At 45.3% G+C, this 25,784-nt stretch overlaps 1 protein-coding gene across 11 annotated transcripts in view; it reads right to left on the bottom strand.

The window, feature by feature from the left end:
* KDM2B (lysine demethylase 2B) overlaps window positions 1-25,784 on the bottom strand; it is a 117,011-nt gene that overhangs the window by 18,940 nt on the left and 72,287 nt on the right. For all 11 annotated transcript variants that reach the window (XM_061344557.1, XM_061344555.1, XM_061344558.1 and 8 more), the window contains one exon: window positions 20,622-20,708. In XM_061344557.1, coding sequence (XP_061200541.1) covers window positions 20,622-20,708 — 87 coding nt within the window. The remainder of the gene's footprint in view (window positions 1-20,621; window positions 20,709-25,784) is intronic.

Genomic DNA, 25,784 nt, shown 5'->3' with positions numbered 1-25,784 from the left:
AAAAGACAGGGTACGGAAACGTTCTACTCACTACTACAAAAGCTTCCCCAAGTGTCCTGCTATACAACCCTGAAGAAAAGCCACATTGTTGAGTATTTGATCTTCCTCCCAGCTGACAAAGCAAAGCTCCACTGACGTTCTCTGCGATGCAGAAGAGCGCTGATACTTTACCAGTCTCCATCCCAAGAACCTCTGTGCTGGGAGATCAGAGAAGCCAGGAGCTTGACCTCTTTCCTTTCCCTCCCGCAGACTCACTATGGTAACTGAGGGGGGACAAACCATTGTTCAGTCCATGAGGTGATAGATTCCAGCAAGGTTTTATTCTGTTCCTCCAGAGCAGTTTGTGTTCTGCTTGCAAGCTGAGTCGCAGCGTGCAAGTGAAGCTTCCTTCCCATCAGCAACGGCACCAGACGCCTGGATTACAGATTGATTTCAGACACTCTAAAGAATAAATATTTACCTTTTAGACCAACTTTTCAGCCTCTCAAGGATAAAGCTAGCACTGGCAGGACTGGCTTAGTGGCAACCTAGATAAGAGATAATGTCCTTCCTCCGCATGAATCACTCCTCCGTTCTCTCTAATAGAGTCTCCTTCAACTAGCAAGGGAAGCGAGACACACAAACCAAAGGGCAGACATCAGTGGGAACAAATTAAACCAAAATATGTACAACAACCTGGGCAGTTCTCTCTGCCAACAGCACATGGAAGATTCTGCATGAGCATCTGACTCCTTCCCACTAGGTTTGAAGAGGAATAAGGGCTTTTTTAAGGCGGAAAAACCCAGTTGTGACACACTCAGAATGGTCTTTTTAAAACACGATCTCTTTCAAGGAAAAACCAAACTCGGTACTTTTCCAGCTGAAAGACAACTCCTGATTCTGCCACAGTAATACGAGCCAAGTATAATTCTGAGGACAGGATTTTAAGTGCCAGGGCACTACAAAGATGCAGGCGATAAAAAAAGGCATCACTTGAAACACAGAAATTGAGAATCCCCAAACAAGAAAGTAGAAGCATGAAGGTGAGGAAGGTACAAGAACAAGTCCGGCCAGCCCACACCACACAGCTCAGGTTTCCTTAAAAACCACCACCAGCCATCAGACACAGAGGTGCAGGCCTCTGATCTCACTGTATGTAACACTTCTTACTCGCCCAGAGCTCTTCACATTAACAAATCCAAGCGATTGTCCTAGCTGGGTTTGCAGTGATTTACCACCCGACCAATCCTCACTCCAAGCCACGTTTTCACTCCAGGATGTTGCAGCCAGCAAGCCTAGGGAGGCCTTGCAGGAATTCCCACTAGTATCTAGTTTCAAGGGGCTCCAAAGTGGTCGCTTAAAAACCACCACAGAAGAAAATCAGGCCTGTGGGTTGCTATCCCAGAAAGGGGCTGGGATTCAAGGGGGTAGAAGGAGCCTCCAACATGACTTGGGGTTTATTTAGCACATGGCAGACAGCCAGATAAATTCCAGGTCGATGTTAGTGAGGAGATGCTGCAGGATTTCCAGCTCAGACTGCAGTTTCACAATGTACCAGCCTGGGTAGGAAATGTAGGTAAAGATTTCCTTCCCCGCTCCTGCTCCCACCCCATCACTGCCATTTCCCACCCTCCCATCACCACTCTGTGGAGCTTTCTTGCAAATAAAGAATGAGTGACAGGGGATGGTGGGATTCTTTAACCTGGATTTACCACGGTGGCCAGCAAACAGCAGCTCCATGGCCTCAAGCTCAGGACTAGGTGACATACTAAGCCTTAAACAAGGCTCTGGACCAATGCTGTGTCCCATGTGTGCAGCAGATCCTACCATCTCCTTTCCCAAGGAGATGAGCTGAGACCCTCAAGCTCAGCCTGTGACTCCAGCAGTCACCAGCAGCTACCTCTGAGAAGAAATCTACACCAGACTTGATGAGATTTTGTTTCCTATTGAACCTTACAACAAAAATCAGGCAGTTGAGACAGAACCAGTCTGAAACGCTACCAGTGAGGGACCCCCTGTGTTCTCCAGCGCCTCCACAGAAACTGTGCCCATACTCCTCTTGCCACAGCAAGTCTTCAGAAGAGAAGGATGCTGCGTGACAGCAACCACGCTCCCAAGCTCTTAACAAGGGCTGTGCAAGCAGCTACTGAAACATATTAGGATTAATATATTAAATCTACCTTTATTATATTGAAGCCTAGCAACCTGAAAGCTGGAAGACTAAACCAAGACCCGTTAACAGGACACCCTGCTAGAACTTCTTCTCTTTTGTGTTTTGGAGTAGGGTTTACACTGTCCCTGCCAAATTACTACTATGTAACACACAAAGGTAACCTGCTCCTGCCCCTGAAGCAGACAGTGTGGCCTCCACAGCACCTGGATACCAGGAGCAAATTTAGGCCATCCCAATGTAATACACTATGAACTACAACGCCATTCACTGCCTGCTTACAGTTACTTTAACACACTTTCACCCTGTGTCACCTCCTTGCTTGGCAGCCATCAAAAAGCCACCCACCACCATCACCAGGGTCAGCAGCAGCAGCAGAGGCACCTCTGAGCACAACTCTTACTGCAACAGAAACACAACTTTGATGTTTACAGCAACAATTTATTTCCTTCCCAGTTGCAAAGAATAACTCAAAGACCTCCAGGTAAACAAAAATACCAAGATAGTCAAGCTTTAGAGACAACATTTCAAGAGCTATCAGCTGTTAAATACATCATTAAGTAGGTGCTGATGTTCCCCAGCTGCTATCCCAACACCAAGCAGGCTCTGTTGGAGTTATCACCAGGCAACTCCACATATAAACTCCTCTGCTCTGGAGAGGAAGATCAGCTGACCCTACATCCACAAGGAAGAAGGACCTGGTCCTAAAAGCACAGCTGGCAAAGCCTGCAGCCTAGAAAGGAGCTCTTCTGCAAGTGGCCTTTACCTTGGCATGGGTCTTATTCCACCACTCAGCTTCAGTGACCTGCTTAAGCTGCTGCCAGTGGCGCTGTACCAGTATTTCAGACTAAACATCTCCAGACAGAGTGTCCAGACAGAAATCCAGGGACATGTGCAGTGCCCTTCTGAAGGGCTTATGGCCAGCTCAGCAAGTCCCTGAAGCACTTCGGCTCCTAACCAAGTACAGTCTGAACAGCTTTTGTACCCACTGCATAAATCTCACCAAGACAGACATCTTACATGTGTACTGTTTGTTGCTTCAAGGTGCTGTGCCACGAAAATATATCCCTTCCATTTGCAAGACATAAACGATTTCCTTCCAATTACCCTGTTTTCCTGTAGTTTGACTAAGTCCACACAACTGCATCAGCACTGAAAGATGGATGAGGACCCAGGACTTTCCGGGTACCAGTCCTGTGCTTAGACCTTTATATGGCACAGCATTCCAATACAACTGTTTTAACAGGCTTAGAATAGACAAATGTAATTTATTGTTTCTTTACAAGATCTGATAAATAAATACTGGGGGGGAAGGGGGAAAGCCACAGACATTAACCCACAATTCATATCTGTTGTCACCTAAACCACCACCCTAAACGTGCTGGGATGTGGGCTGATGCAGGGCAGTGGATAAGCCCACAGCGTGCTACAGCAAAGGCTTCTGGTCAGTTGTTCCCTTGCCTCTTCCCATAGCGTCAGAGGTGTGTGGATGAGGAGGTGCAGTTTTCCATTTCCAACAGGATGGGAGTTCTGGAGGACAAGGCTCCCTGACTACTGCCCAGGGCCAGCGAGCAGCACCGTCCTCTACTACTCCAGTGACAGGTCCCTCTCCTATCCTCCCAGTCATGTAGTTTTGGCCTTCCTAACAAGAAAACCGGTCAAACTGACAATTACCAGCAGTGGTGTAGACCAGCAACACACACACCAATGTACTGGACTGAGCTCCAACAAAGTCATTTCACCAGAGGTCTCTGAAACAGACCCTGTCGTTAACTCTACATTAACGCTGACATAGGGGTACGCACACACTGTCCTGCACTAGATAATCACACCAACATATCCTCAGCATTAAATCCTCACATCTCTTCTGCTATTAACAGAAACCCCTGTAAGAGGAAGAACTTAGAGGAAAAAGGAAGGAAGGACAAGATGTGACTGCAGGAATTCTGTGGGGATGAGAAGGAAGTCAGTTTAAGATGGCAAAAATCACACTAATGCCAGTGACAACCTTAAGAACTGTATTAACCGAAGAACAGAAGCCAGCACCACAATCTAACACGTCTGGCTACAACACATGTGTCTACACACACAAACTCCAGGAGCATTGTTTTCCTCTAGCAGTGACTGTTTACAAGAGTCACATCGCCCATCATCAGCATAGGCTCCTGCCAGGGTGGAGGTGTCCTGCAAGACAAGTCCAAGGTCCCCCATTAAGCAAGCAGCAGCAGAGGGAAAGGGAAGGTGGAACTTGTTCAAGCCCCAGCCATCCTTAAACAGGAGTTTAATCCTCTCCACATGTCCACTGCCACCATCTCCTCCAACTCATACCTACAAACTTTCACATCCTCTCCTGCAAAAAAGCAACACAGCTCCTCATGACCACTGCCAGGTGATCACACAGCTCCACTACTGAACAAACAGATCCTTTTCCCACAAGCAAATAGACAAGTTTATACCTCGCAGGTTCACCTGAGCATTAGTGACACTCCAGCAGCTTTTCTGCCAACACAGCTATGTGGTTTAGGGTGTGATAAACTGGTATGTCAATGCCAATACAAGTGCCCCTGTTTATTTTCCTCTGGTGGCAAGGAGGTAGAAGTTAGGCCTGGAGGGTGGATTAAGACATATTGGCAAAAATATGCTTTTGTAGATAAGCTGCATCCAAAGTAGGAGGCTCTTAAAAAGAAAGACACCAGTAAGTTCCAGACCTGGGGCCCCTCGTGCTTTGTAGCTTCTCTTCTCACTGCTACTTCAGGACAAATCCTCCTACCCCCCACCCAGGAGCTTTTTTTAATCAGGCTGTTTACACATGCTCAAGTGTCACAGAAACTGAGTTTCTTCCTACCTGGAGAGCCTGTGGCAGGGTGCTGGCCTCCCCCATGGTCAGCACCAGGCAGGATACATGCCCTGGCATCCCACGCTTCTAAACCCCCAGTGCTGACCACAACTATTGCAAGTGCAGTAAATCTTACCCACTCTCCTGCTGGGAAACCTGACAGTCTTTCTGCCTTCTTAGTTTAGACAGGCTTGGGAAAGAGTAATGAAATCAAGAAGAAAGATGGGAGTGTCAAAACCAGCAGCTCCTACCCAAACACCGGAGTTGTGCTGTTCAACTACACCTGTAGAACCAAAGCCTTTCACCTGTTAGAAAAAGCTATGTGATACCCATTTGACACATCCCATGCAGAGAAACAGAGGAACTACACATCAAGGCAGGCTGGTACGAAAACACGCCTGGATCCATGTGAGGCCTTCTTCCACTGAACAGTTCTGAACAGAAAGAAAACCACTCCACACGTCTTTGCTACATAGGTCACAGCATTGTATTTTAGGCTCAGACCAAGCCTTTTAAGCAGGATCTCCACTTTCTTGCATTAATTTTTGCTTTAAACTATTAAGATATCAAAATGCTACCAAAGCCTCAGGATTTAGAAGAGCTGAAGAAGCCCAGAATGTAACCAGCCTTCCAAATTCACCCAGGAAGAATTAGCACCTTCATGGTGATTCCACAGCTGGTACAATGCAGCCGAGGCCAATCTGCTCTCTCAACCATTAGCTCTGCTAAAAGAGCATACAGAAATCACAGCAAGATACACGATGGGAAGGGGAAAGGCCTAACATGGGGCAAAGCTTAAGAGAAGGAAGGGGGCTGGACATGTTAACTCCCAGGCCTGTGAACTGAGCAGCAGCACAGGCCTGTACAGTCACACAACCTGCAGAATTAAGTAAAGCCTTAATAAAGTTACTCATTCAAAGCTCTTGTGTGTCTTGGACTGACACTACACCAGGCCTGTGTAGCCCACCAACATCTCTCTCACTGTTCCTGCACCAGATTCTCCATCCCTGGGCAGCACCCAAGGCACACCATCATCGCCACCATCACCACTCCAAACTCCTTCTCAGCACTGCTTTCCTGGTGCGATTATGAAGCAAAACACGATCAAGTTATTAGAAACGAGATGGGTTTCGGAAGATGGACTCAGCACCCGGCCTAGGCAGAAACCTGTCTCTAAAAGCACATTATCAGACTATTTTAGACAGCAAACCACCTTGAGTTATGAACAAAATGATCAAGTTGATGTTTAAATTGCCTACACATGTTTAATACTATTCCTGGTGCATTTCTAATTGCTTAGGCAGTTCTTAGAGAGTAAAATACGCAATCTAGAACACATGTTCTGGATTATTTTTCCCAGATTACTTCATAAATTTAAAAAGTTTATCCTCCTTCCCCCCAGGAATAAAATAAAATGGAAAAAAAAAAAAAAAAACAACCACCACACCTTCAGAGAATAAACCCTGAAAGTATTAATAAAAGTTCTGTTTCCATTTCAGCACGCATCTTTCTCTTTATTCTACATCCTTCGACCCTGGGAATGGAAAGGAGGTTCTGGCTATAAATCAAACTAAGACAAGGTGGCCAGGCTCAGCATCACACTCTCTCCCGAAGTCCTGCAGCCCCCTCAGCGATTTGAGGAGCCTTATTAGCAAATAACAACAACGATAGCGATGCTGCTCGCGGGGCCGGCAGGGACCCCCCCGGCACAGCCACACGCCCCGAGCGCATTCGCCTCGGAAGCGGCGCGGGGCCCTCGGCGGTGCCCAACTCCCGGTGCCCCGGGCGGGCGAGGCCGAGAGCCCCGGGCCGGCCCCGGCGGAGCCTCCCGCGCCCCGCGGAGCCGCCCGCAGCCGCGGAGCCACCGGGCGCAGCCGCCCCGGGCCGGGCCGGGGCCGCTCCCGACCCCACATTGTTCCCCGTCCCCGCTGCCGGCGCGGCTCGGCTCTGCTCGGCGCGGCGCTGCCCGGCCCCGGCCTCCTCCGCCTCCTCCCCTCCCTTCCTGCTGCAAACTTCGCCGCCCGCCCCGGACCTGCTCCGGCCCCAGCTCGGGCCCCGGCCCCGGCTCGGGCTCCGGCTCCGACTCGTAGTCCTCCTCGTCGGCGCTCGCAGACATGGCCATGGCTCATGGTGGGCCCAGGCGGAGCCGAGCTGACATGGCTGGAGCGGCGCTGCTGGCGGAGCCCCGCTCCCCGCACACACACACACACATGCAGGAGGAGGAGGAGGAGGAGGAGGAAGGGGGGCCGTGCATATTCATGCCAGGCAGCCAGGAAGGGGCTGGCCCTGCCGGCACGGCCAATCGCGGCCCGCTCGCACAAAGCCGGCCTGCGGGGACAGCGCGGCCGCTCGGCCGGGGCAGCGCCGGCCGCCCCCCACCGGGGCCCGGGGGGGGATGGTGGTGGCGGTGGTGGCTTTAAGGCCCCGTTGGCAATTAGCCCCCCGCTGGTAATTAGCCCCGCGATCGGGCGAGGGGGCCGGGCTGACGCTCGGCCTGCCTGGGTGTGCCGAGCGGAGCGGAGCGGAGCGGGGCGGGGCGGGGAGGGATGCGCGGCCGCCCGCAGGGTGCTCGGCGCTGCACGGGCTGCCGGAGACAAAGGAGGCGCGCACAGACAGACAGACACACACAGCCCTCGCTACCTGCCGGCTCGGCTCCTGCTGCCGGGGTCGGGACGGGAGGAGGGAACCTCCATCCCTCGGGAGGAGGAAAGGCACCGAGCAAACTTCGGGATTGGAAGTGATGCCCCTGCTGCATCACTTCACGTTGGGAAGGATGGAACAGGATGGGATGCAAGGCAAGCCGGCTTGCGGAGCTGCTCACATCTGGCCTCACCCCCTTTCCTGCTGGCTCCCGAGGAACCATTTCCAGCCCTACCCTGACCCACCAGTCAGGTTTTGCTACAAAATATCCTCCCTGCAGTCCGAGATGTTACACATCAGTCCATCAGGGAACCTGTTCTAGATCCAAAGGCCACAGTAGGGCCAGCACCTCAACCGGACACTGCCTTTGCCCAAAACAGCTTGCAGCTGAGGGTCAAGACACAGAGGCCTGGATGTGAGCACTGAGATTCAAATTTCCCATTGGATTTATGGGCCTGCTTGCAGGGGAAATCCCGATTCCATGCAAGTTGTTAGGATTTTGCCTCCGGCTCCTACGCCCACAACACAGAATTAAACACAAGATTAAATATTTGCATGTGCTGAGCAACCAAGAAGCCATAAAGAAGAGCATCGAATGGTCCCTGCATCAAGATTTTTGTCAAACTAGTTTCAATTCAGTTCCCTGGTCTGAATTACCACATGGCCACATAAACACTTCAGGTAACCCAGGAGAAGAGGCAGCAACAGGCAGGAGCTGGTGGCTATGCTGACTCAGGCCCACTCCCAGCCCTTGGGACACCATGATCTGGCCACTCAAGTAACAAATACCATGAAACTTTAAGCACATCTTTACAGGTGACTGCTGATAAAGCCAAGTGACTCACGTAATGATGTCGCTTCCTTATTCCGATCCTTATATATATATCCACTGCCTGTATGTCTGTCCTCTCACAAGCTCAATCTATGGGTATGTGAGGGTGTTCTCCCAGTTCTGCTCATCTGTGATGCCAGGAGCAAAGCATTTACTTGCAACACATTATGGCTGGGTATGTTCAGCCTGTTTCCTCAGGTTTCTCTCTTCCCCCATTGAGTTTGCACACAACCAGGAACAGATGAAAGCTGAGGCACGAAAGGCATGTGCCTAAGGCCTTGGCTTTCAGAATCACAAGGTAGTATCAGAATCCAGTGTTTTCTGGATTCTGGAGGGGAGAGGAAGGGGGGATGCATGTCTCATGACAGGGTTACAAAGGAGAGCTTTACACTATGCAGCAAGGATAACCAACACCATTACAGCAGTGACTGTGGTTCCATTATCCAGTTGGCCTCCAGCAGAGGCAGGAGAACAGATGACATTCAGGAGGATGCCTGGTCCCACACCTGCCAACACCCGTCTCCACCAGCCTGTGCCAATTCCATGTGAGGCTCTACATAACCTGCTTCACACTTGTTCATCCCTCCAGCCTTTCAGCTCCATAATCCAGACAGGAGACAAAAGACAACTTGTGACATCCCCCAAGGACAATCCACCAGTCACACCATGGCAAAATGTCATTCATAGCACGTTAAGTCATGACAAGCATCATCCTACTCCTCTCATCTGCAACGCGTACAGGCACTCTGGGTACATCTGCATCAGCCTAACAGGGCTGCAGCAGGTCACTAACTGTAACCCACACTGAAGCTCACTGAGCCACCCGAGAGTGTGTTCCACTCTGCTGCTTACAACTGGAACACAAGTGACAAATGAGCTCTAATTACAAAGCCCGCGTTAGGAATGAAGCCACACATGCCAACAAGATCTCGGAATCATTTCCAACTGCTAGGAAAACTTCGCTGAGATGGTGTTTCAAAAAGCCCATTTGGATAGGATAAGATATAAAATAGTGAACTGGGAATTGGGGCAGGGGAACAACACAATAAAATAAACTTTTCTGATGATAATGGCTCTCAAAAGATCTCATCTTGTACAAGAGCAGCTAACCATTCAAAGAAATATTTAATACACAGAAAGAACTATTAAGAGAGCATTTTCCAGCTCAATTCTTTCAGCTTGTCTACACTGGAGAACACTAAATTACAACAAATAGTGAGCAACAGTGTGCATTTGACCAGCCTGGTGCAGTTTACATCAGCTTAGAAAACAAAGTAAGCAGCCCTGACCCTGGTCATGCCTGTATCAGTGTAACTGTGTCCACACTGCAGCTTTGCATGATATAATTCTGTAATAAATAACATCCTTAACTGCATGAAAACACACAGTACCTTCGATTCTCAACTACTGCTTTGATTGCACCTCACCTGAAGTCGTGTATGTCTCATCAATATCATAATCTCTTCCACAGAAACCAATTATGTTGTCACAAACTGAGACAATACCCTCAAGCAAAGAATAAACAGCAAGTAGATGAGTGCCAAAGAACCAGATTTTATTCTCATGCAAATATCCTTAAGTAGTAAAAACAAGGGGGGGGGGAAGACTACAACCCCTACCTGGTACTCACTCTGAGCATCTCTCCTACCAACAGATTTCAGCCAGTGCTAAAAAGGATCCATGGTTTTGTATGAAACACCAGAGTTCACGACTCTATGATTCTCAATATAAGGTGAAATAAAGTTTTTAATGTGGCACAAACCCCTTTGATTAATCTGCCCTTGAAACTTTTTACGTATCCCTATAGAATACTGTATTTAGCTGCTATTAGAAAAAATATTTACATGGAAACAACTGGAAAACAACCTCCAACTTGTTTATATGCAAGCCCTTGGATAAAGATCTTGTGATGTGAGCTGTTGCTGCTGCTTTCTGCAGGCCAGCACATACATCTTTGAAAAGGAAACCCACCGAGATGTTTATGAATCACTATTATTGACCTGTATCAGAATAAGAGAGTTACCCAATAGCTTTCCAGGGTTCATTGTTTTGGTGTAAGTGTCCATTCACATGAAATATGATCTTAATGGTTGGGCCTGGGCAAATTTCATGCCACTTTTCTCAAGAGTTCTAGCCAATATTTCAGTCACACTCTCAAAGCCAGCAGTGACATTCTGACAGCCTAAATATCCATCTACTACCATGATCTTACTACTTCCTACTATCTATCTGAAGTATGACATAAGAGTCCTCACCGGATGCACTGAGTACCCATCACAATCTCTTTATTAATCAGCCTGATTGATCAACCTTAGATCAAATAAAGTAACCCAAGACAAGATATAATGATTGCTCCCTCCATGTAATGCCTACTGCACATACATTCCCTAACCAGCATCCAACACAGGACAAACAAAGGCAGCAAGAGTTGTATGACTATCTCTTGAAGGACTATCACAGTGCTGTAGAGGAGCAGCAGCAGCCCAGGCAGAATGTGCTGATCGTAACTCACTCATTCTATCTCTCTAACAGGCCTTAAAAACCAAGCATCCCCCTCCCAAATCCCAATACCTTGTCATCTTAAAAACCTAGTAAAACAAAACTGCAGAGTAGTGAAACATCAAGTTCATCTTCTACACAAGACAGGCTCTTCTCTGCTGGAAGAGCCACAGCGTGATTGGGACTATTCACTGGGAAAGGAAGGAAACCCTGCCGTGCTTTCTTCTTCCACAGATCCTTATGCCACAGAGTGTTTCCACAGCAGTTTGTGTTTCCAAGAGCCATATTCTGTCAGTTAAAGCAAAAACTAGAGAAATAAGCTCCTAAGAAGATACGAAGCGACTGCCACGCTGTGGAGGAACACGCTAACAGATGTGGCTGAAAGAGTGGATTAACCAGAAGATGTAACCTGCTTTCCTGGGAGTGCACTCTGACACATGGAACGCTGCAAGACAGTCACTTGTGTCCAACCTTGGGCAGCAGCTTTAAAATCTAGAGACCAAAGTCAAGCATTCAGAGGCAAAGAAATGGTAAGCAAAGGAAAAGCCCAAGTACAGTTTGCTTCGTGAGAGCTCAGGTGTTCTGCTGTCACCTACAAACCTGACTTGGATATGTAGGAAACATCCAGCATATAAACAACCAAACCACAGTAGACTGTGCTTTGATCAGAATTTATCCCTATCTTCTTTTGTATTTGCTGATTTTCAAAAAGGAGAGCACTTCTGTACCTCTTCTATCTGGTCTATTAATGCCTGCAGGAAAGTCATGAAGTTGAAACAAGACTTCATTTATATTCTCAGCAGCGTTTAATTTCTATGTGCTATGGAACTAAAAGGAAGCCATCTTCTCAGGGACAGAACATACAATTCAATTCTGTTCTGAAAAGTGCCCACAGGATTAATGTCCATAATTGTGCAGCACGTGGAATGACAAACGCCTTCCCCATTGCTCTGCCAACGTGCTTCAATCCAGAAACAAAACTTATATCTCAGATACGTAACTCAAAGCTTCAATGGTTTTAATGTCAGGGTGGGGGAAAGCATGAGGATGCTGGAATACCCAAACCTGAGCTTTTTGTTTGGTTTTGTTGGCCAACTCAGCACTGTAGACAATGTACACAAGCTCCTGGTGACAAAAACTGAGACCTGGCAACTCATTTCATGCACACTAAGAGACAGGTCTTGAGACTAAAGTCGTTTTTACCCGCTCTTTTACTGTCATGAAATAAAGAGAAAGCTGCTCTCTTGAAAAATGGGAGTCAAGATGTAGTTGGGAAGAATTCCTCTTGCTGAATATTCATGCATATGGTAGAAGAATGACAATGGGACAGAACACATAAATCTTCCCTTGTGATACTTGGAGCACAACAGCTCGAAAATACAGATGTCTGTTCATTTTTCCCAATCCATTCAAATTTGTACTCAGAGTCAAAATGGCTCTAATTCACCTATTTGATGGATTAATCACATAAAGGCATTGGTCAGATTTCAAAGCAAGTGGCTGAGAGTTGATAAGAAGGGAAAATATGAAGTCAAAGATGGAAGATTAAGAAGGTGCTCATTCAAGTCCTTGCTATTTATAATTACTCCCTGAAGGGACACAATATTTCAAGTACAGCCTCTTAAGGTGAGAAATAATCTGTCAAGTCACCAGGCAAAGCTTTTAGAGAAACACTGAGGCAATACACAGTGAAGCTCTTTGGGCACGTTCTGTATAGCAAAACCTGAAACTCCTCTGGCCTGCATGGAGCTACCACAGAAATGCACTTGTCTTGAGGACTGATGCTCATAAGAGACTGAAGCAATGCTAAATAAAATAAACAAGCCAGGCAAGGAGCTGCCCCAGGAAAGCAGATGCTTGACACAAATTCCCAGTAGCTTCACCAGCCTTTGCTCCTTTGCACGGTACCCGAAGCAGTCTTTGGTTCTGGTGCATGAGCTTTCCTCCTGCTCCCAAATGTAGCAGGGAAAGGGCTCGGTTTCACACAGCTACTGTGGGAAGTCCCCTAAACAAAAATCCCCCAAACCTCAATGATGCGGTTTTGTTTCTTAATGGAGTTGTCAGGAGCCAGCTCTCTCCTGCCACATGGTAACTACAACCCTACAGTAGTAAAAGAACAGAAATTATTCAAAATTATTTAAATCACTGATTCCAATCGCAATTTAAATCAGTGAAGAGAAAAACAAATTTGAATTCATTTTAATCCTCATTTTCTTTTGTACTTCAGTTATTTTCTGCAAGAGAAATTAATTATTAGCATCTGATAACTACCAAGAAATGTCTGATTTGCAGTAGATGATGAACTTTATAATCAGGACTTTTTATCAACAGAAGGATTCACAATACACATGTTTGTATATGCAAATCTTCCTGCAGACTACTGGCATTTAGAATTGCTGTTGATACCAAGCAGAGTTCAGGCAGTGCTGTGTGAGATCACTTCAAACACCTTTAAACTGGCGCCTGGCAAGGACAAAACGTGACAGTTTTAATCCCATTTTTGCTCCCGTGCCACTTGGAATGATGGATCTAAAATGTAGTTGAATCTCAACCAGAAAAATACATCTTACAACAAATTACACAGGCTGTTTTGCTGTATTTCTGCTATTTCCCTCCCTCTCCTTCCCTTCACAGATTTCTTTCCAGCACTAAAAGGACTCCATTTTTACTTTAATGCTTAAATGCTTGTTTTTAATTGTCAGCATTTGCTTTCTAACACATTCATATTCCCACAGGAAGTACCCTGAATAGATCTCCAAGGACTGGTCTCTCTTAGGGGATTTGGCAGAGTTTCCCACTGCTACTACGAGGAATGTTGCTTTCCTGGTGGTAGCCCCCGGGCAGGCTCCTGAAACTGATGTTGTTTTGATGTTGTGCCATTTCTACGTGCTCAGATCTGCTGCAGACACCACTCTGGTTAAAACACTAATTGCTGGAACCAGTACTTCACTGCTCCTGCTCCTATGGGTGGAGCTGGCCCAGCGATAGCTATGGTAGGAATTCTTAGTAAGCAAGCAAGTAAAAACTGGAAGTATTTATTTAAAGGTTTTCAGGAATGTTCTTTGTCCACCTAGTGCCTCTCCCCCGCATTTAAAGAAAGCCTGATGTAAAACAATGCTCAACACCTGTGAAAAATCACATTACTTTCAAGTTGAAGCTCAGCAAAACACCTGAATTTATGCTTTTACCCCCTAATTTTTGCAGAGAATCAAACATATTGTGGCCACTGATTCTGTGTCCATTTATTTACTATTTCTTGAGTTGAATCCAACAAGTACTGTTGTGTATACGTTCAGATTGGAGCCTTACATAAAGGAGCTCTGTTATTAAAAACTGGCAGATCTTCTCCCTGCCCAGCACTTTCAATGTGAAATACCATGAATAGGGAAAAAGGTTCCTTGCTGGAAAAAGCCAACAAACACGTGAATGTGCCTAAGGACCTCAGTGGGCTTCGCAGCTAGAGATGGTGACTAATACCACTGCCTCTTATTACTTCAAGTTATTTCTGAGAGTCTAACACCCTTTTCACCACAGGTGTCTACCGTTTTTCTTATGTGCTGCTTATTCCAGCCTATGCACAATGATCAGAAACCTTATTTCCAGCCTAAATCTATTTATAGTAAGTTTACACACACTTGTTCTCATGCCAACACTGTCCATTAGCTTAAATAACTCCTCCCCTCCCCTGGTGCTGACACTCCCTGAAGTACTTAACAATCATCTCCCCCTTCAACTTCATTGTGCCATGTTGAACAAGATGTGTTCTTCTAGCCTCTGCTCTTAAACATCACATCTCTAATACTATTTGTGTTTGTGGAGTCACATACATATCCACCCTCATCCCAAAACTGCCTATAGTGAAACTAGAACAGTGAGAGAAATGATCAAACATATGGTATGGTTTGTGTACCAGAAGAGATGGAAATTACCAGTGTTTTTCAGCTTGGGAGTGAGGAGGGGAAGGCGGAGAAGCAGTGACAGGGATATAAAAAAAATCATTGATAGCACAGAGGGGATGAATAGAAATCTCATTCAGATTTCTGAAAATGCACGATAGAGAGGGCACAAAGTGCATTTATGGTATTAAGGGATACCTGAATACATCAGGAAAACACCTGAATATACCTGAAAACATCAGGAGGTACTTACCTACATTGGGCAGGGATGCCACAGGATGCTGTGGAGATCAAAAAGTCCAACAGGTTCCACAAAGAATTAGGTAAATTCATGGGGGTGGAATATTCTACACTAGGAGACACAAAATATTCTACACCACTAAACACAAAAGATGAAGAGACAATCTTCCACTTTAACTGGAAGATAAGCAAAGGAAAGATGGATGCATGTCTGCTGTGTTCTTACAACTTTCAATAGCTGCGACTGGCCACCACCAGAAACAGGACACCAGGCTACAAGGACTGGCTGGGATGATGGAGCATGACTAGCTCAGCCTTCCCTCAATCACACTCATCAGCCTTTTGCTCTGCCTCTTGCAGGTTAGTGCTAGGAGTTAATCCTTCTTTTCCAGATGCTTGGATGTGTCTGTAGAACTGTGAAAATATATGTCTAATGAAAATAATGGAGAAAAAAATAAACTGCTGTTTAAGACAGAACTCACTAGTGATGGGGATCAGATGCTGCCCATGGTAACAGGAAAATGGAGTCAAAACCCCTTTCATTGCACCCTCCAACCCCTAAAACAACAGCAAAACCCCAACCTGAGAGAGGTCTTCCTCTTGGGGTTTTTTATGATCACCTGTTCTTCCTGGTTCTCATGCAGTGATAACAAAGCTATGAACATTATCTGCATTGCCAACTGTAGGGCAAGTTGGGGTTTCAAAAACAAAAAGCATAATCCAATTAAAATTTCAGTTTGTGGCCTTTACTAATTAATAGTGTTCCTTTAAATAAGAACATTACCATTCCCTTGTTACACTTCTCTAGTACCTTCTCTTTAAATCAACAGGTAAAAATTACATAGAGAAGTGTATGATCATCAGAAAACCAGCCACATATTGCAGCACTGTCAACCAGCTACTGAAAATCCCCACTTCACCTCCTGCTCACCATCAGACCTATATATATATAGGACACTTTATCATTACAAATGCAGCTTTGATCCAGGTTAGAGAGATGAGAATCTGGCTCGTGGTCTGCATTTCTAACTCTTCACAGAACAAGAGAGTCCAAACATATCTTAGTTCTTTATAGCTGCTCTTCATATAGACAACTAGAGATCTTTATCACAATAAAAACAGAAGGCACCGCCATAGAATGTAATTACATGCTACTATAGTTGACTGTTGTCTTCCAGAATAGGAAATGGTTCGAAAAATGCATGGTTTCTGCTTGGGCCATACTCTGAGTTCCTAAAATAAAATGCTATCCTGATCCCTGTGCAGATAAAATGGGAACTCTGGTATTGTAGGGCTGAGCAATCTTGAGCGGGCTTCAAGATGTGGCTTGATGTTGTCAGCTTCTGCACCAGTGATCTGCCCTGTGCTGCACTGGGGCAAACCAGGTTTAGGTTCTGGTCTCTTTTCACATCCCAGGGATGGGGAAGGAGTTATTTTGTTGGGATTATTTCTTACTACTCTTTAGTCACTTAAGAACCCAAAATCTCAAGGCAGCACACACTGTGGAGCTCCTCCTTTCAGACAGTAGGCTATGATCACAAAGACCCCACAGGTAACACTCAGCACTCTACAAGCAAGGGCAATTTACTGTTGCACAAGCCCCTGGCAAAGGAATAGGGATGGGTTTCCATATCCACAGCTGTATCCATGCTCTGCAACCAGCTGGGAAAAAATATGCTGTCTAGTCTGAAGGTACATAAACTACCAGGCATCAGGACAAGTAGGTTTCAAGCATCCACTTGGTCCCACGTTCCCGATTTCTTGAAGAGGCCTAACTTAGGATCACTGAATACTGACTAAAGTCAAACAATTTGGTAAATGAATCATTATCACACAGATACTTCTTCTGAAGATACACTGCTTTCTCTTACTCTACGGCTGAAAGAAGCAGGCAGGTTCTTGCTGATTCTGAAAGAGCATTTGCGAAAAGGAAGAAAGAAAGGTGACTGCTGGAGAGCAGTTACTGTCTTCAATGATTATCAATAAATTAAAAAGTACAAAAGACTCCAAAAAGCTCCATAAAGATGAATAAATATGATCTGGAAGAGGAGCCTATGAATCACCCCCCATTTCTCTATTACCATAAAATAATAATGGTTCATACACTTTACTACAAAACTCTCTGCTGAGGGTGTTACAGATCTTTATAAACATTAATTTCACCTTACAAGCTCCCAGGATGGAAAGCACCATCTCCACAGGGAAAAGCTCAGGGGGCAGAAATGTGTCATTCGCCTTTCATAACACAAAGAGGCTGCAGCAGAGCTGGGGAAGACCCTTGCCTCCCATTTTGAACACTAACCACAAGACCAAATGTCACCCATTTGTTTTACCTCCTCACAATAACATTTCTGATCATTGCTTCTCTTTCTTTTCTCAATGAATAACTTTCCTGGATGGCAAACTGCAGTATAACTAGCAGTCCCAAATGCCTTTAAAAGAGGAAGATGGGAGCGATGCTGCACAACAGGAGTACAACATCTGAATGGGTCTTCCACATACTCAACTTACACATCTTGCCCATTACACCTTATCCACTGTGAGCTGCGATTTAACATGTTTCTTCCCTAAACCCCACATTTTCAGTCTTCAAGCGACCATTCTGCAGTACAGCACTGTGCACACTTGGCATGGCACACCACCACCACACAAAAGAAACTGTGACTCAGTTTTCAAGGGAAATATTATTTGCTGCTTCAAAAATCATCTCAACTATTAAAGGCATGCTCTTTCCAAAGCACGTCAATGTAGCTAACCCCACCCTGCCACAACTTGGGCTATTCACAGTTTAAATCACTCCCTGTGCCTACTCCAGGCATCTTTTACTTTAAGAGATCTCTCCCCTTGCTCTATGTTTTTCCTGATCCATCCTTTTGCAGTACTTGCCTCTCTCCTCACCCTGCTCTCTAGTTGTTTCTAGTCTCTTCCTCTCCTTTCTTTACAGTCATTTCCATTTTCTTTGAAATGTATTGGCATTAAACGCTGGCTTTATCCTTCCTTCTCCATCTGCTGCTCTTGTCTTTCTAAATCTCTTCTAGAGCCTTCTCCTGGGAGAAAGCAAGAGCCATGTTTTACCGTTTATTGCCTTCTCTTTCTGGGTTTCAGTTCCCTTCTTTCTGGAATCAGGCTACCCTCCTCTCTCTGCAAGCTAATATAATAGCTACAATGTCTTCTTACCAGCCCCACAAGAGCTGGTACCATGCTGCATTGTATCTGTTGCTCCTTTTGAACACAAGTATCCCAGGAAAGGCACTGTTACGTAGTTGGCATTTCTCCTATATACTACCAGAGCAATACAGGAAAGTGAAATCACTGCTAGGTTTTACTCCCCTGCTTTGCACTCAGCATTTGTGGAACCTTCTGGCCACGCAGACTTGCTCCACCAGCTACAGTGCAATTTGAAAGGGAGTTTCCCCCTCCCTAAGGGTTTTCTTCTCTGCAAAATCTTCTATTTCATTATCAGGATTTACAGGGAACAAAGGAAAAATAACCAAGATTAACTATTACCACTGCCTTTACTCAAATCTCCCCTATTTTGTCTTTCCAGCATATTTTCCTTTTGGATTCAAATGCTCAACTCTAAGAGGCATCTTCCTCGCCTCTTCACTTGGCCTCTGTTCCCAGACAGGGGAAAGAGCTGTAAGTGGAAGATGACATGGACAGTTGCCAATTAGAAGAGCATCAGCAAACTCCTTTTGGGAAGCAAGCAGCCATATCTGCACCTGTACCTTTTAACTAAAACATGAGACATAATACAAACTGATCACAGATTAAACAAAGAGAACATGATGGGAAATGGTGAAAGGATTTCTTCCTGTTACAAATTCTGGGTCATTTCCAAACTTCAGCCCAAAGCCTGACTTTCTCTGGAAGTTTTCCTTGTTATTAGCTGATGTGTTTAACTATTACTATACGCTAACACTGTAAATGCTGCCTCCTAAAAGGTTTTGCTTTCAGAAAGGCTCAAGGAAAATAAACACCAGAAAGTTATAAAGAACCCCTTGCAGCCAGCACTATGGATTTGCAAAGAGGGATAAGATTTAAGTCACAAAACCCACAAATCTTTTACTGTTACAGTTACGCTGCCAATGCACAGAAATAAAATACAAGCGCTGAACCATTTATCAAGGATTCCAAAATAAAGCGAACAAGAGCATTAGCAAATGCCAAAGCTTATAAAAGCCTCAGAACACTGAGATCCACACTTCTTCCACGAGCTCCAAAAACACAGCACAAGAGTCAGGGGTTTCTTAGCTTTGTTTTATACATTCCACACAGCAGCTTTCCTCTGGTCACAGAGATTTTGCTTTATTCAGCTCCTGGAGTAGGTTTTGACTGATGAATGAACAGCAGCTATCAAAGCAGTGGAGTGGAGACTCCCACACCTATTCCTCTCCAGGTTTTCAACCGTTGTTTTTAAACAAATGTTTGAAACACAAAGCACATTGCTACGGATTTACGACAAGCTAAAAGGGAAATACGTATTTAACAAGGTAGAGCTTATCTGCAACGTGCTCAGCTAAAACCCAACAAGAAACCAAGAAGGAACACGATATGCTCACTCTGCCCCACTCTCCCTTGGCAGTTTGATGTTTATGTCTCCTGCTTCCCATCTCAAAACAGAATTCTCGTGGCCACCAGTGATAATCTGCAAAGCCGCGACAAGTGCGGCGGCCCAGGGAGTGAGAACAGGGACAACAATTCACTCTGTTATTGAGAGTCCTTTGCAATGACAACAACAGCAGCTTCACGGCTCGAAGCCTGACTTAACTGACTGACCCTTCCAGCCTTTCTAAAGAAATTATATATTATAAAACTAACCCAGTGAAAAATGCAAGTAAAAATAGCAGTGATGAGACATCTTCTAAATAAGCAAAGCTGCTTTTACAGCATGCTGAATAACTGGAGTGTGGTAAACATACCACTGTTATAAATAACATCCAGCCTTTTAGCATTATTCTTTGCTTCATTATTTCAAACTCTTCAGAAGCATTAATGAAGCCAGCCTCACAGTTCCCCTGCACAGTGAAGAGATTTACTCGCAATACAGGAGGAAAAATGAAGATAGAGGGACTGAAAACACCTCTCCATAGTTACAGTGGCACAACTGTGCTGAGAATATATTCAGGAAGTCTCATAGTGCAAGAGAAAGCAACATCTGCTCACATCCAGATGCAAGTGCTTTTTAAGTGACCCATTTATCACTTAGGATTTACACACTGTTGAGCTTTACACAAAATCCGGCATCACCATTTTCACATGTAACCATGACTAGTAAATGACCAAGACACACACACGTGTTTTATTCCTGAGTAAGGACCAAACATACTATATTTAAATGGAAACAAACAATTTCTCCCTGCTGAGGCACTTCCATGTTCTGATTCAGCACGTTTAAAAATCATGTTTCATGTTAAAGCTGGTAGCAACTGCCACAGCGTCACATACAGCACTTTGTTAGGTTAGAGATAACCAAACACCAAGACCCAGCACAACAATGATTAGCAAGAAACAATTGTGTCTCATTACCTTTGGGGACTTCTTGGGCCAGCTGACCACAGGGACACCCGAAATGGCAAGATTTTGGTCATCATCAGCATGTTCCTTCAGGATGTTCTGTTGCAAAAGAAAAGGCCTTTATTAACCAGGGAAACATTTCTCCAACTGGAGAGTGCAGAGTCTTACAGAAGACAATATTCCACCCTGATGAAAGACAGAGTGACAAGATCTCTGCTGACTTGTTACATCTCTGCAAGTTACTTTTGCTTCCAAACTTTAAGTTCACACCGAAACTCTCACACCTGTCATTAAGAGCCAAGATGGAAAGTTTCTTGCAGAACAGACAGCAGAATGAGCCTTGAATTACCTCAAATATTACAGGCTTCTTTACAACTGGTGTATCCAAAGGACTGGTGTGTTTCCATTGCTATCAGTCTAACACTAGTATGATCTCTCCCTCTAAACTGCAGCTCAACAGATCATGAAACACCCCAACAACCACCACAACCAAACACCTTCTCTCCCAGTGAAAGCTGCAGAAGACCCGAGAAGCACCTAGGCTCTGCCACCATTATTTCTGCTGTCACAGGGCATCAGATGCCTGAACATTCAGCTAAGCCAAGATACAGAAGTGTGCACTGTAACCTTTCATCTTTTTGCATGTTCCAGAGCACCATCATTTCCACTAGCCTTCCTTCCACACTGACCAGGGCAGAGCAACTGTGTTCACTTTATGTGTTCAGATAATGCTTTCAGGATCCCAAGTATTCACCAGGAAAGGATCTGACTCTGGCCATTAAGGAAAATAGACTTGTCTCCCTTCCTTCCTCCCCCACCAAATCCTTCTGCTTTGATGCACTGTCCTAGAAATTTCCTGAGTGGGTTGCACTGCCTTACACAGTTTCTACTGCTGTGAATCACTCCCATGACCATATAACTCAACACAGAGGTGGGGGAAGAGTTCTAACTGTACTCAACTGTGCAGCTGGGAATAGTCCACACTTGCTTCCCATGACTCTCTACATTCTTACTAACCAAGCTAGAGCTCTTCATTTGGAATTTAGGTAGCTGAAGACAACAACAAATGGAAACAAAAACCAAGTGGGAAGGAGGATTCTGCTGTGCTGCTGAACACTGAAGCCCAAATAAGCACTAACAGATTAAAGTGGGGAAAAAATGCTGCAATAAACCAAGAATTGCAGGTTGGAAATCACCTTAAAATAGAATTCAGGCGATAACCCCAGACAATGAAGTTCAACAGTGTTGCCACCAAGTACACAGACTTCCTGAAAACAGCTTAATTAGACAACAATAGGCACCAGGCTCTGTCAGTCCCCGGTGTAGAGCTTAATTATTAGAAACTTCACACACTATACAAGAGCTTAAAATACAGTAATTGTTTTTAATAGGAAGCACAGTTGGAATTCATCTGTAATCATCCAACTAACGCCCGGAGTACGACAGCATGTTCCAGGCCCCAAGAGCCTGAGCAGGCAGACTAGCATCCAAATTGGGGTTTGGAGGAGCATCCCTGGGGCTGGCTTGCTTCCCTTGGGGCTCAGACAACCTGCTGGATTGAGCCCAATTCCCCAGACTGTGCTTAAATGAGAGATGCTAATAGGCTAATAGACACTGCAGCACATCAGCACAGTGCTGCTGCTGCTCCAGATACCATCACACCACTAAAAGGCTGTTCTTGATACCGATTACCCCGAAAGCAGCGCCCAGGACCAAAATAAGCACTCCCAGTACAAGCCCAGTTTCGTCAGCCCAGCACTGTGGCTGCACTCAGGAGCTTGCATAGGCACAGCCTGGCTGGTGAGGAGTAAAATGTAGCTTGCCTCAACCTGACCATGATCAGTCTCTGTTGCACACCTCCAGCCCTGTATTCTCCGAGTGAAATGGCTAACAGCTTTCACACAGGGGCTAGTTACTGGCAAATTAAGTCGTGGCTGAGCTGAGGTTAAGTGAGTGCCTCTTGTCTCATGTCCTTTTTATCTGAGAGAGTGATCACTGCATTAACTGAACTGCGACCACATTCCGAGTCAGTTTTCAGTCCTAAAACCAGAGAGGTCTTTAGTATCCTGATAACAAAGCCAAAATTCTACAGAGCAAGGTGGCAGCTCGAGAACCATACAAAGGACAAATTAACCCCTCTTTATTTTGCTATTCTCAGATTTGAAAGCTTGTAAGACAGAAAACCTTAACACTTCCACTAACAACTGTGAGAGACACTGAGTTCAATAGAAAGCAGAATATATTCCAAGAACTTGGCAAGATAATGAAGGTTTCTTGTTATCATATGTATCACGTGAAAATATTATCCAAGAAGTGTAAAACTATGGCAGTTTATCATCTCAGCCAGCTGAAAACAACGGATGTCTGAGCAGCAGAACCATAACCACTGAGGGCAGTGTCAAGTGGCAGCACACAGCAGGCTGGAGGAGGCAGACTTGTGTTCACCTGCTCAAAAAAACAAGAGAAAAAGAAGACAAAGCAAAGCCACAGGGCTCCAGTTAGACACACATTGTGCTGCTCAGCCAGCACAAGGCTGTCCAATGCACTACGCTTGAAGGCTGTGGTGACAACAGCAGGTCTGAAGGAAAGAAAGTGATTAAGCATGTAAGAATTCAGCTTAGCCATTAATTTCAAAAGCACAGCAAGGAATGATTCCCCTGAACTGCATTCAGCAGAGGGAGTTTTTTTCCCTGTCATCAGAATGAGAAGGGGGTAAGATTTCTTGGCAGGAAAAAGTAAGGACATATTTCAGCAGATATCATCTGTCTTGCACAAGAATCTGCTGCTGCTGCCAAGGAGTTGTGGATATTTGACAAACTCTCTTCTTCCAACCGAGTTTCTTCTGCCCTAATGGACTTCCACAGTCCCTTCTGAAGAACAGCAGCATTTTTGCTTTGAAGTGGGGAAGGTCTGTGGCATTATTAGGAGGCAGACCTCCCAATCCTCTTCCCCAACAACAGCAAAGGAATTACCATCCCTCTGGTAATACAACAGAAACATTGTGTGCTGAAATCAGAGGCTGCACACCGACAAGTATCACTGGCAGTGTTTAATGTGGGATGAAGACTGGCACAATCAAAGGTCTGCTCAGCTTTATGGGTCCTGTGATGTGGGGTGCAAACTACACCAAGGAGTAAGATGGTTACCTCTTTATTCCCTCCTTCATGTGTAAGTTCACCCCAACTGCATCTTTAGTAGACTGACATACTATTTAGCAGCTAAATACGAAGCAGAAAAGCCAGACAATGAAACTCTTCCAATCCCCAAGGCTACCATTTAAGTAAAATTACTTCTTAGTGATTTTTTCCCCTCCTTCTCTTCCTCACCAGTGTAGGTAGTTTTCCAACAGTTCAGCTGGTTAAAGTTCAGAGCTGGAGTTGTTGCACTGTTTCCTATTTCACTTTGGGGCATGTATATATACAGAAAACAAGCTATGGCTGCAGGCTGGAAGTGCCTCTGACAGCAACACCACCAGCAAGGATGAGAGGGCAATGGCTGCAGTGTCTTCTCGCTGTTCCCCCTGCCAAGCCTTCTGTCCTTCTGCAACTTGGGTCAGCTGAGCACTTTTGGGGAGGGTGTGTTTATCTGTACAACAATTTCCCCTCACATTTGCTGCACATACAGCTCACACAGAGCCCATCCACAGACATTTGGATACAGAGAGTGTTGCATCTCCTTGGCTGATTGTTCAGATGCCATCTGCTGCGGAGCGAACGCTGCTGCCTGTAATCGCTGTTTGGAGGCCTATGAGAAGCTCCTTTGGTGGTGAACACAAGTCTCATGTGATGCAGTGCCCATACAGCAGAGCTCCAGCCAACAAGAATTTAATTCCTTGTTTGAACTGAGGGAAGAACTGACCCACTCCCCAAGCGAGGCCCGTGTTATGCTCTGCAAATAAGCCTCCCTTGTGCTACAGCACTCCATCGATCATGGTGATAAATGGGTTCTCAATCTGCACAGGCATTAGCTTGGCACTTCTGGATTGCTGTGTCCCACTGGACAGTTGCAGTTAGTTAGGAGCTTAGATGACATGTAAGGAATTTACACAGGCTTAGTTTGGTTTTCAGTCTCCCTTCTCATAAGGAAAACAAATTACTTCAAAGAGTCTCACCTACTTGACATTAAATAGCTGTTCACAGTTGTATTTACCACTAAGAGCAGTAATCCAGTCACCCATCCTCTACTGTATTCTTGCTCAGATGGGAAAACACAGGCTCTTAGTGAGTTACCTTGATTTGTGCTGTGAAACTTCACATCACTGAATAAAACAGTTTCCTTTCTCCAGTTTAACTACCCATATCCTATTTTCTGAAAACATTAATTATCCTAGTGAAGCACAAAGACAAACCTGAATGTTGTACAGAAAAGCTCCTGAGTGCATTTAATTAACAAATAAAACTGCCACAGTAAACGTGGATTTATTTTCTTCAGGAAGAAACCTGTTCAAGACTTCCCAAGCAGAGCAAGAGCTTTCAGACTTTGTCAGAGCATGTTTTTGCCATGCTTCTGTCAAAAATAACTCTCAAATGGGTGCACTAAAAGGGTACTTTTTATAGTACCTTTACTTGTGAATACAGTCACAGCACGTATGAGCTGCACAGCTGCTTCTGCAGGATTTCTGCCTCCATTCAGCCACACAGATGACTGGTGCTCTGGAGGCTCACAAGGGTGAGGTAAAGGTGCCAGGCTTCTGCTCACACTGCTGCTAATGCTATCAGCAAAATCCCCACGTTAATTCCTGTACAAAGTGGAAAACCAGGAGCAAAGTAAGAATATGATTTAGTGGTCAAGGAGATAAATACAACCTGGGTTACAAGGAAATAGGATGCTTTGGCTCTACCATGTAAGTGGACACAGTGTCAGAAAGAAGCAGCATTTTGTTGCATCCAGGATCCCGGATGCAAACGGGATACACCTTGTCAGTGGCTGCCTTGGATTACTTGCTAATGAGGAGCAAGGGAAGGCCTGTGCTGGGAATCCTGGATTCCACTCCTTACTTAAGAGGAAGAGTTCTCAAGTCAACACTGACATGAGTACAACTCCCAACTCCTTCAGAGCACCTAGCAAGTGGATGATGGAGCTGTATGGAGAGTCATAGAGAAGCAGAATACAGGCTTTGGTTCATTTACTACACTGCAGTAACTCCCACTCTCTGATAATTGAGGGCTGCCTGTG

This window comes from Neopsephotus bourkii, unplaced genomic scaffold (assembly GCF_033783945.1).
Source record: "Neopsephotus bourkii isolate Nb327-2 ecotype Australia unplaced genomic scaffold, CSIRO-AGI_Nbou_v1 NB_230, whole genome shotgun sequence".
Taxonomy (NCBI): domain Eukaryota; kingdom Metazoa; phylum Chordata; class Aves; order Psittaciformes; family Psittacidae; genus Neopsephotus; species Neopsephotus bourkii.
This window is presented reverse-complemented; position numbering and strand designations above follow the sequence as displayed.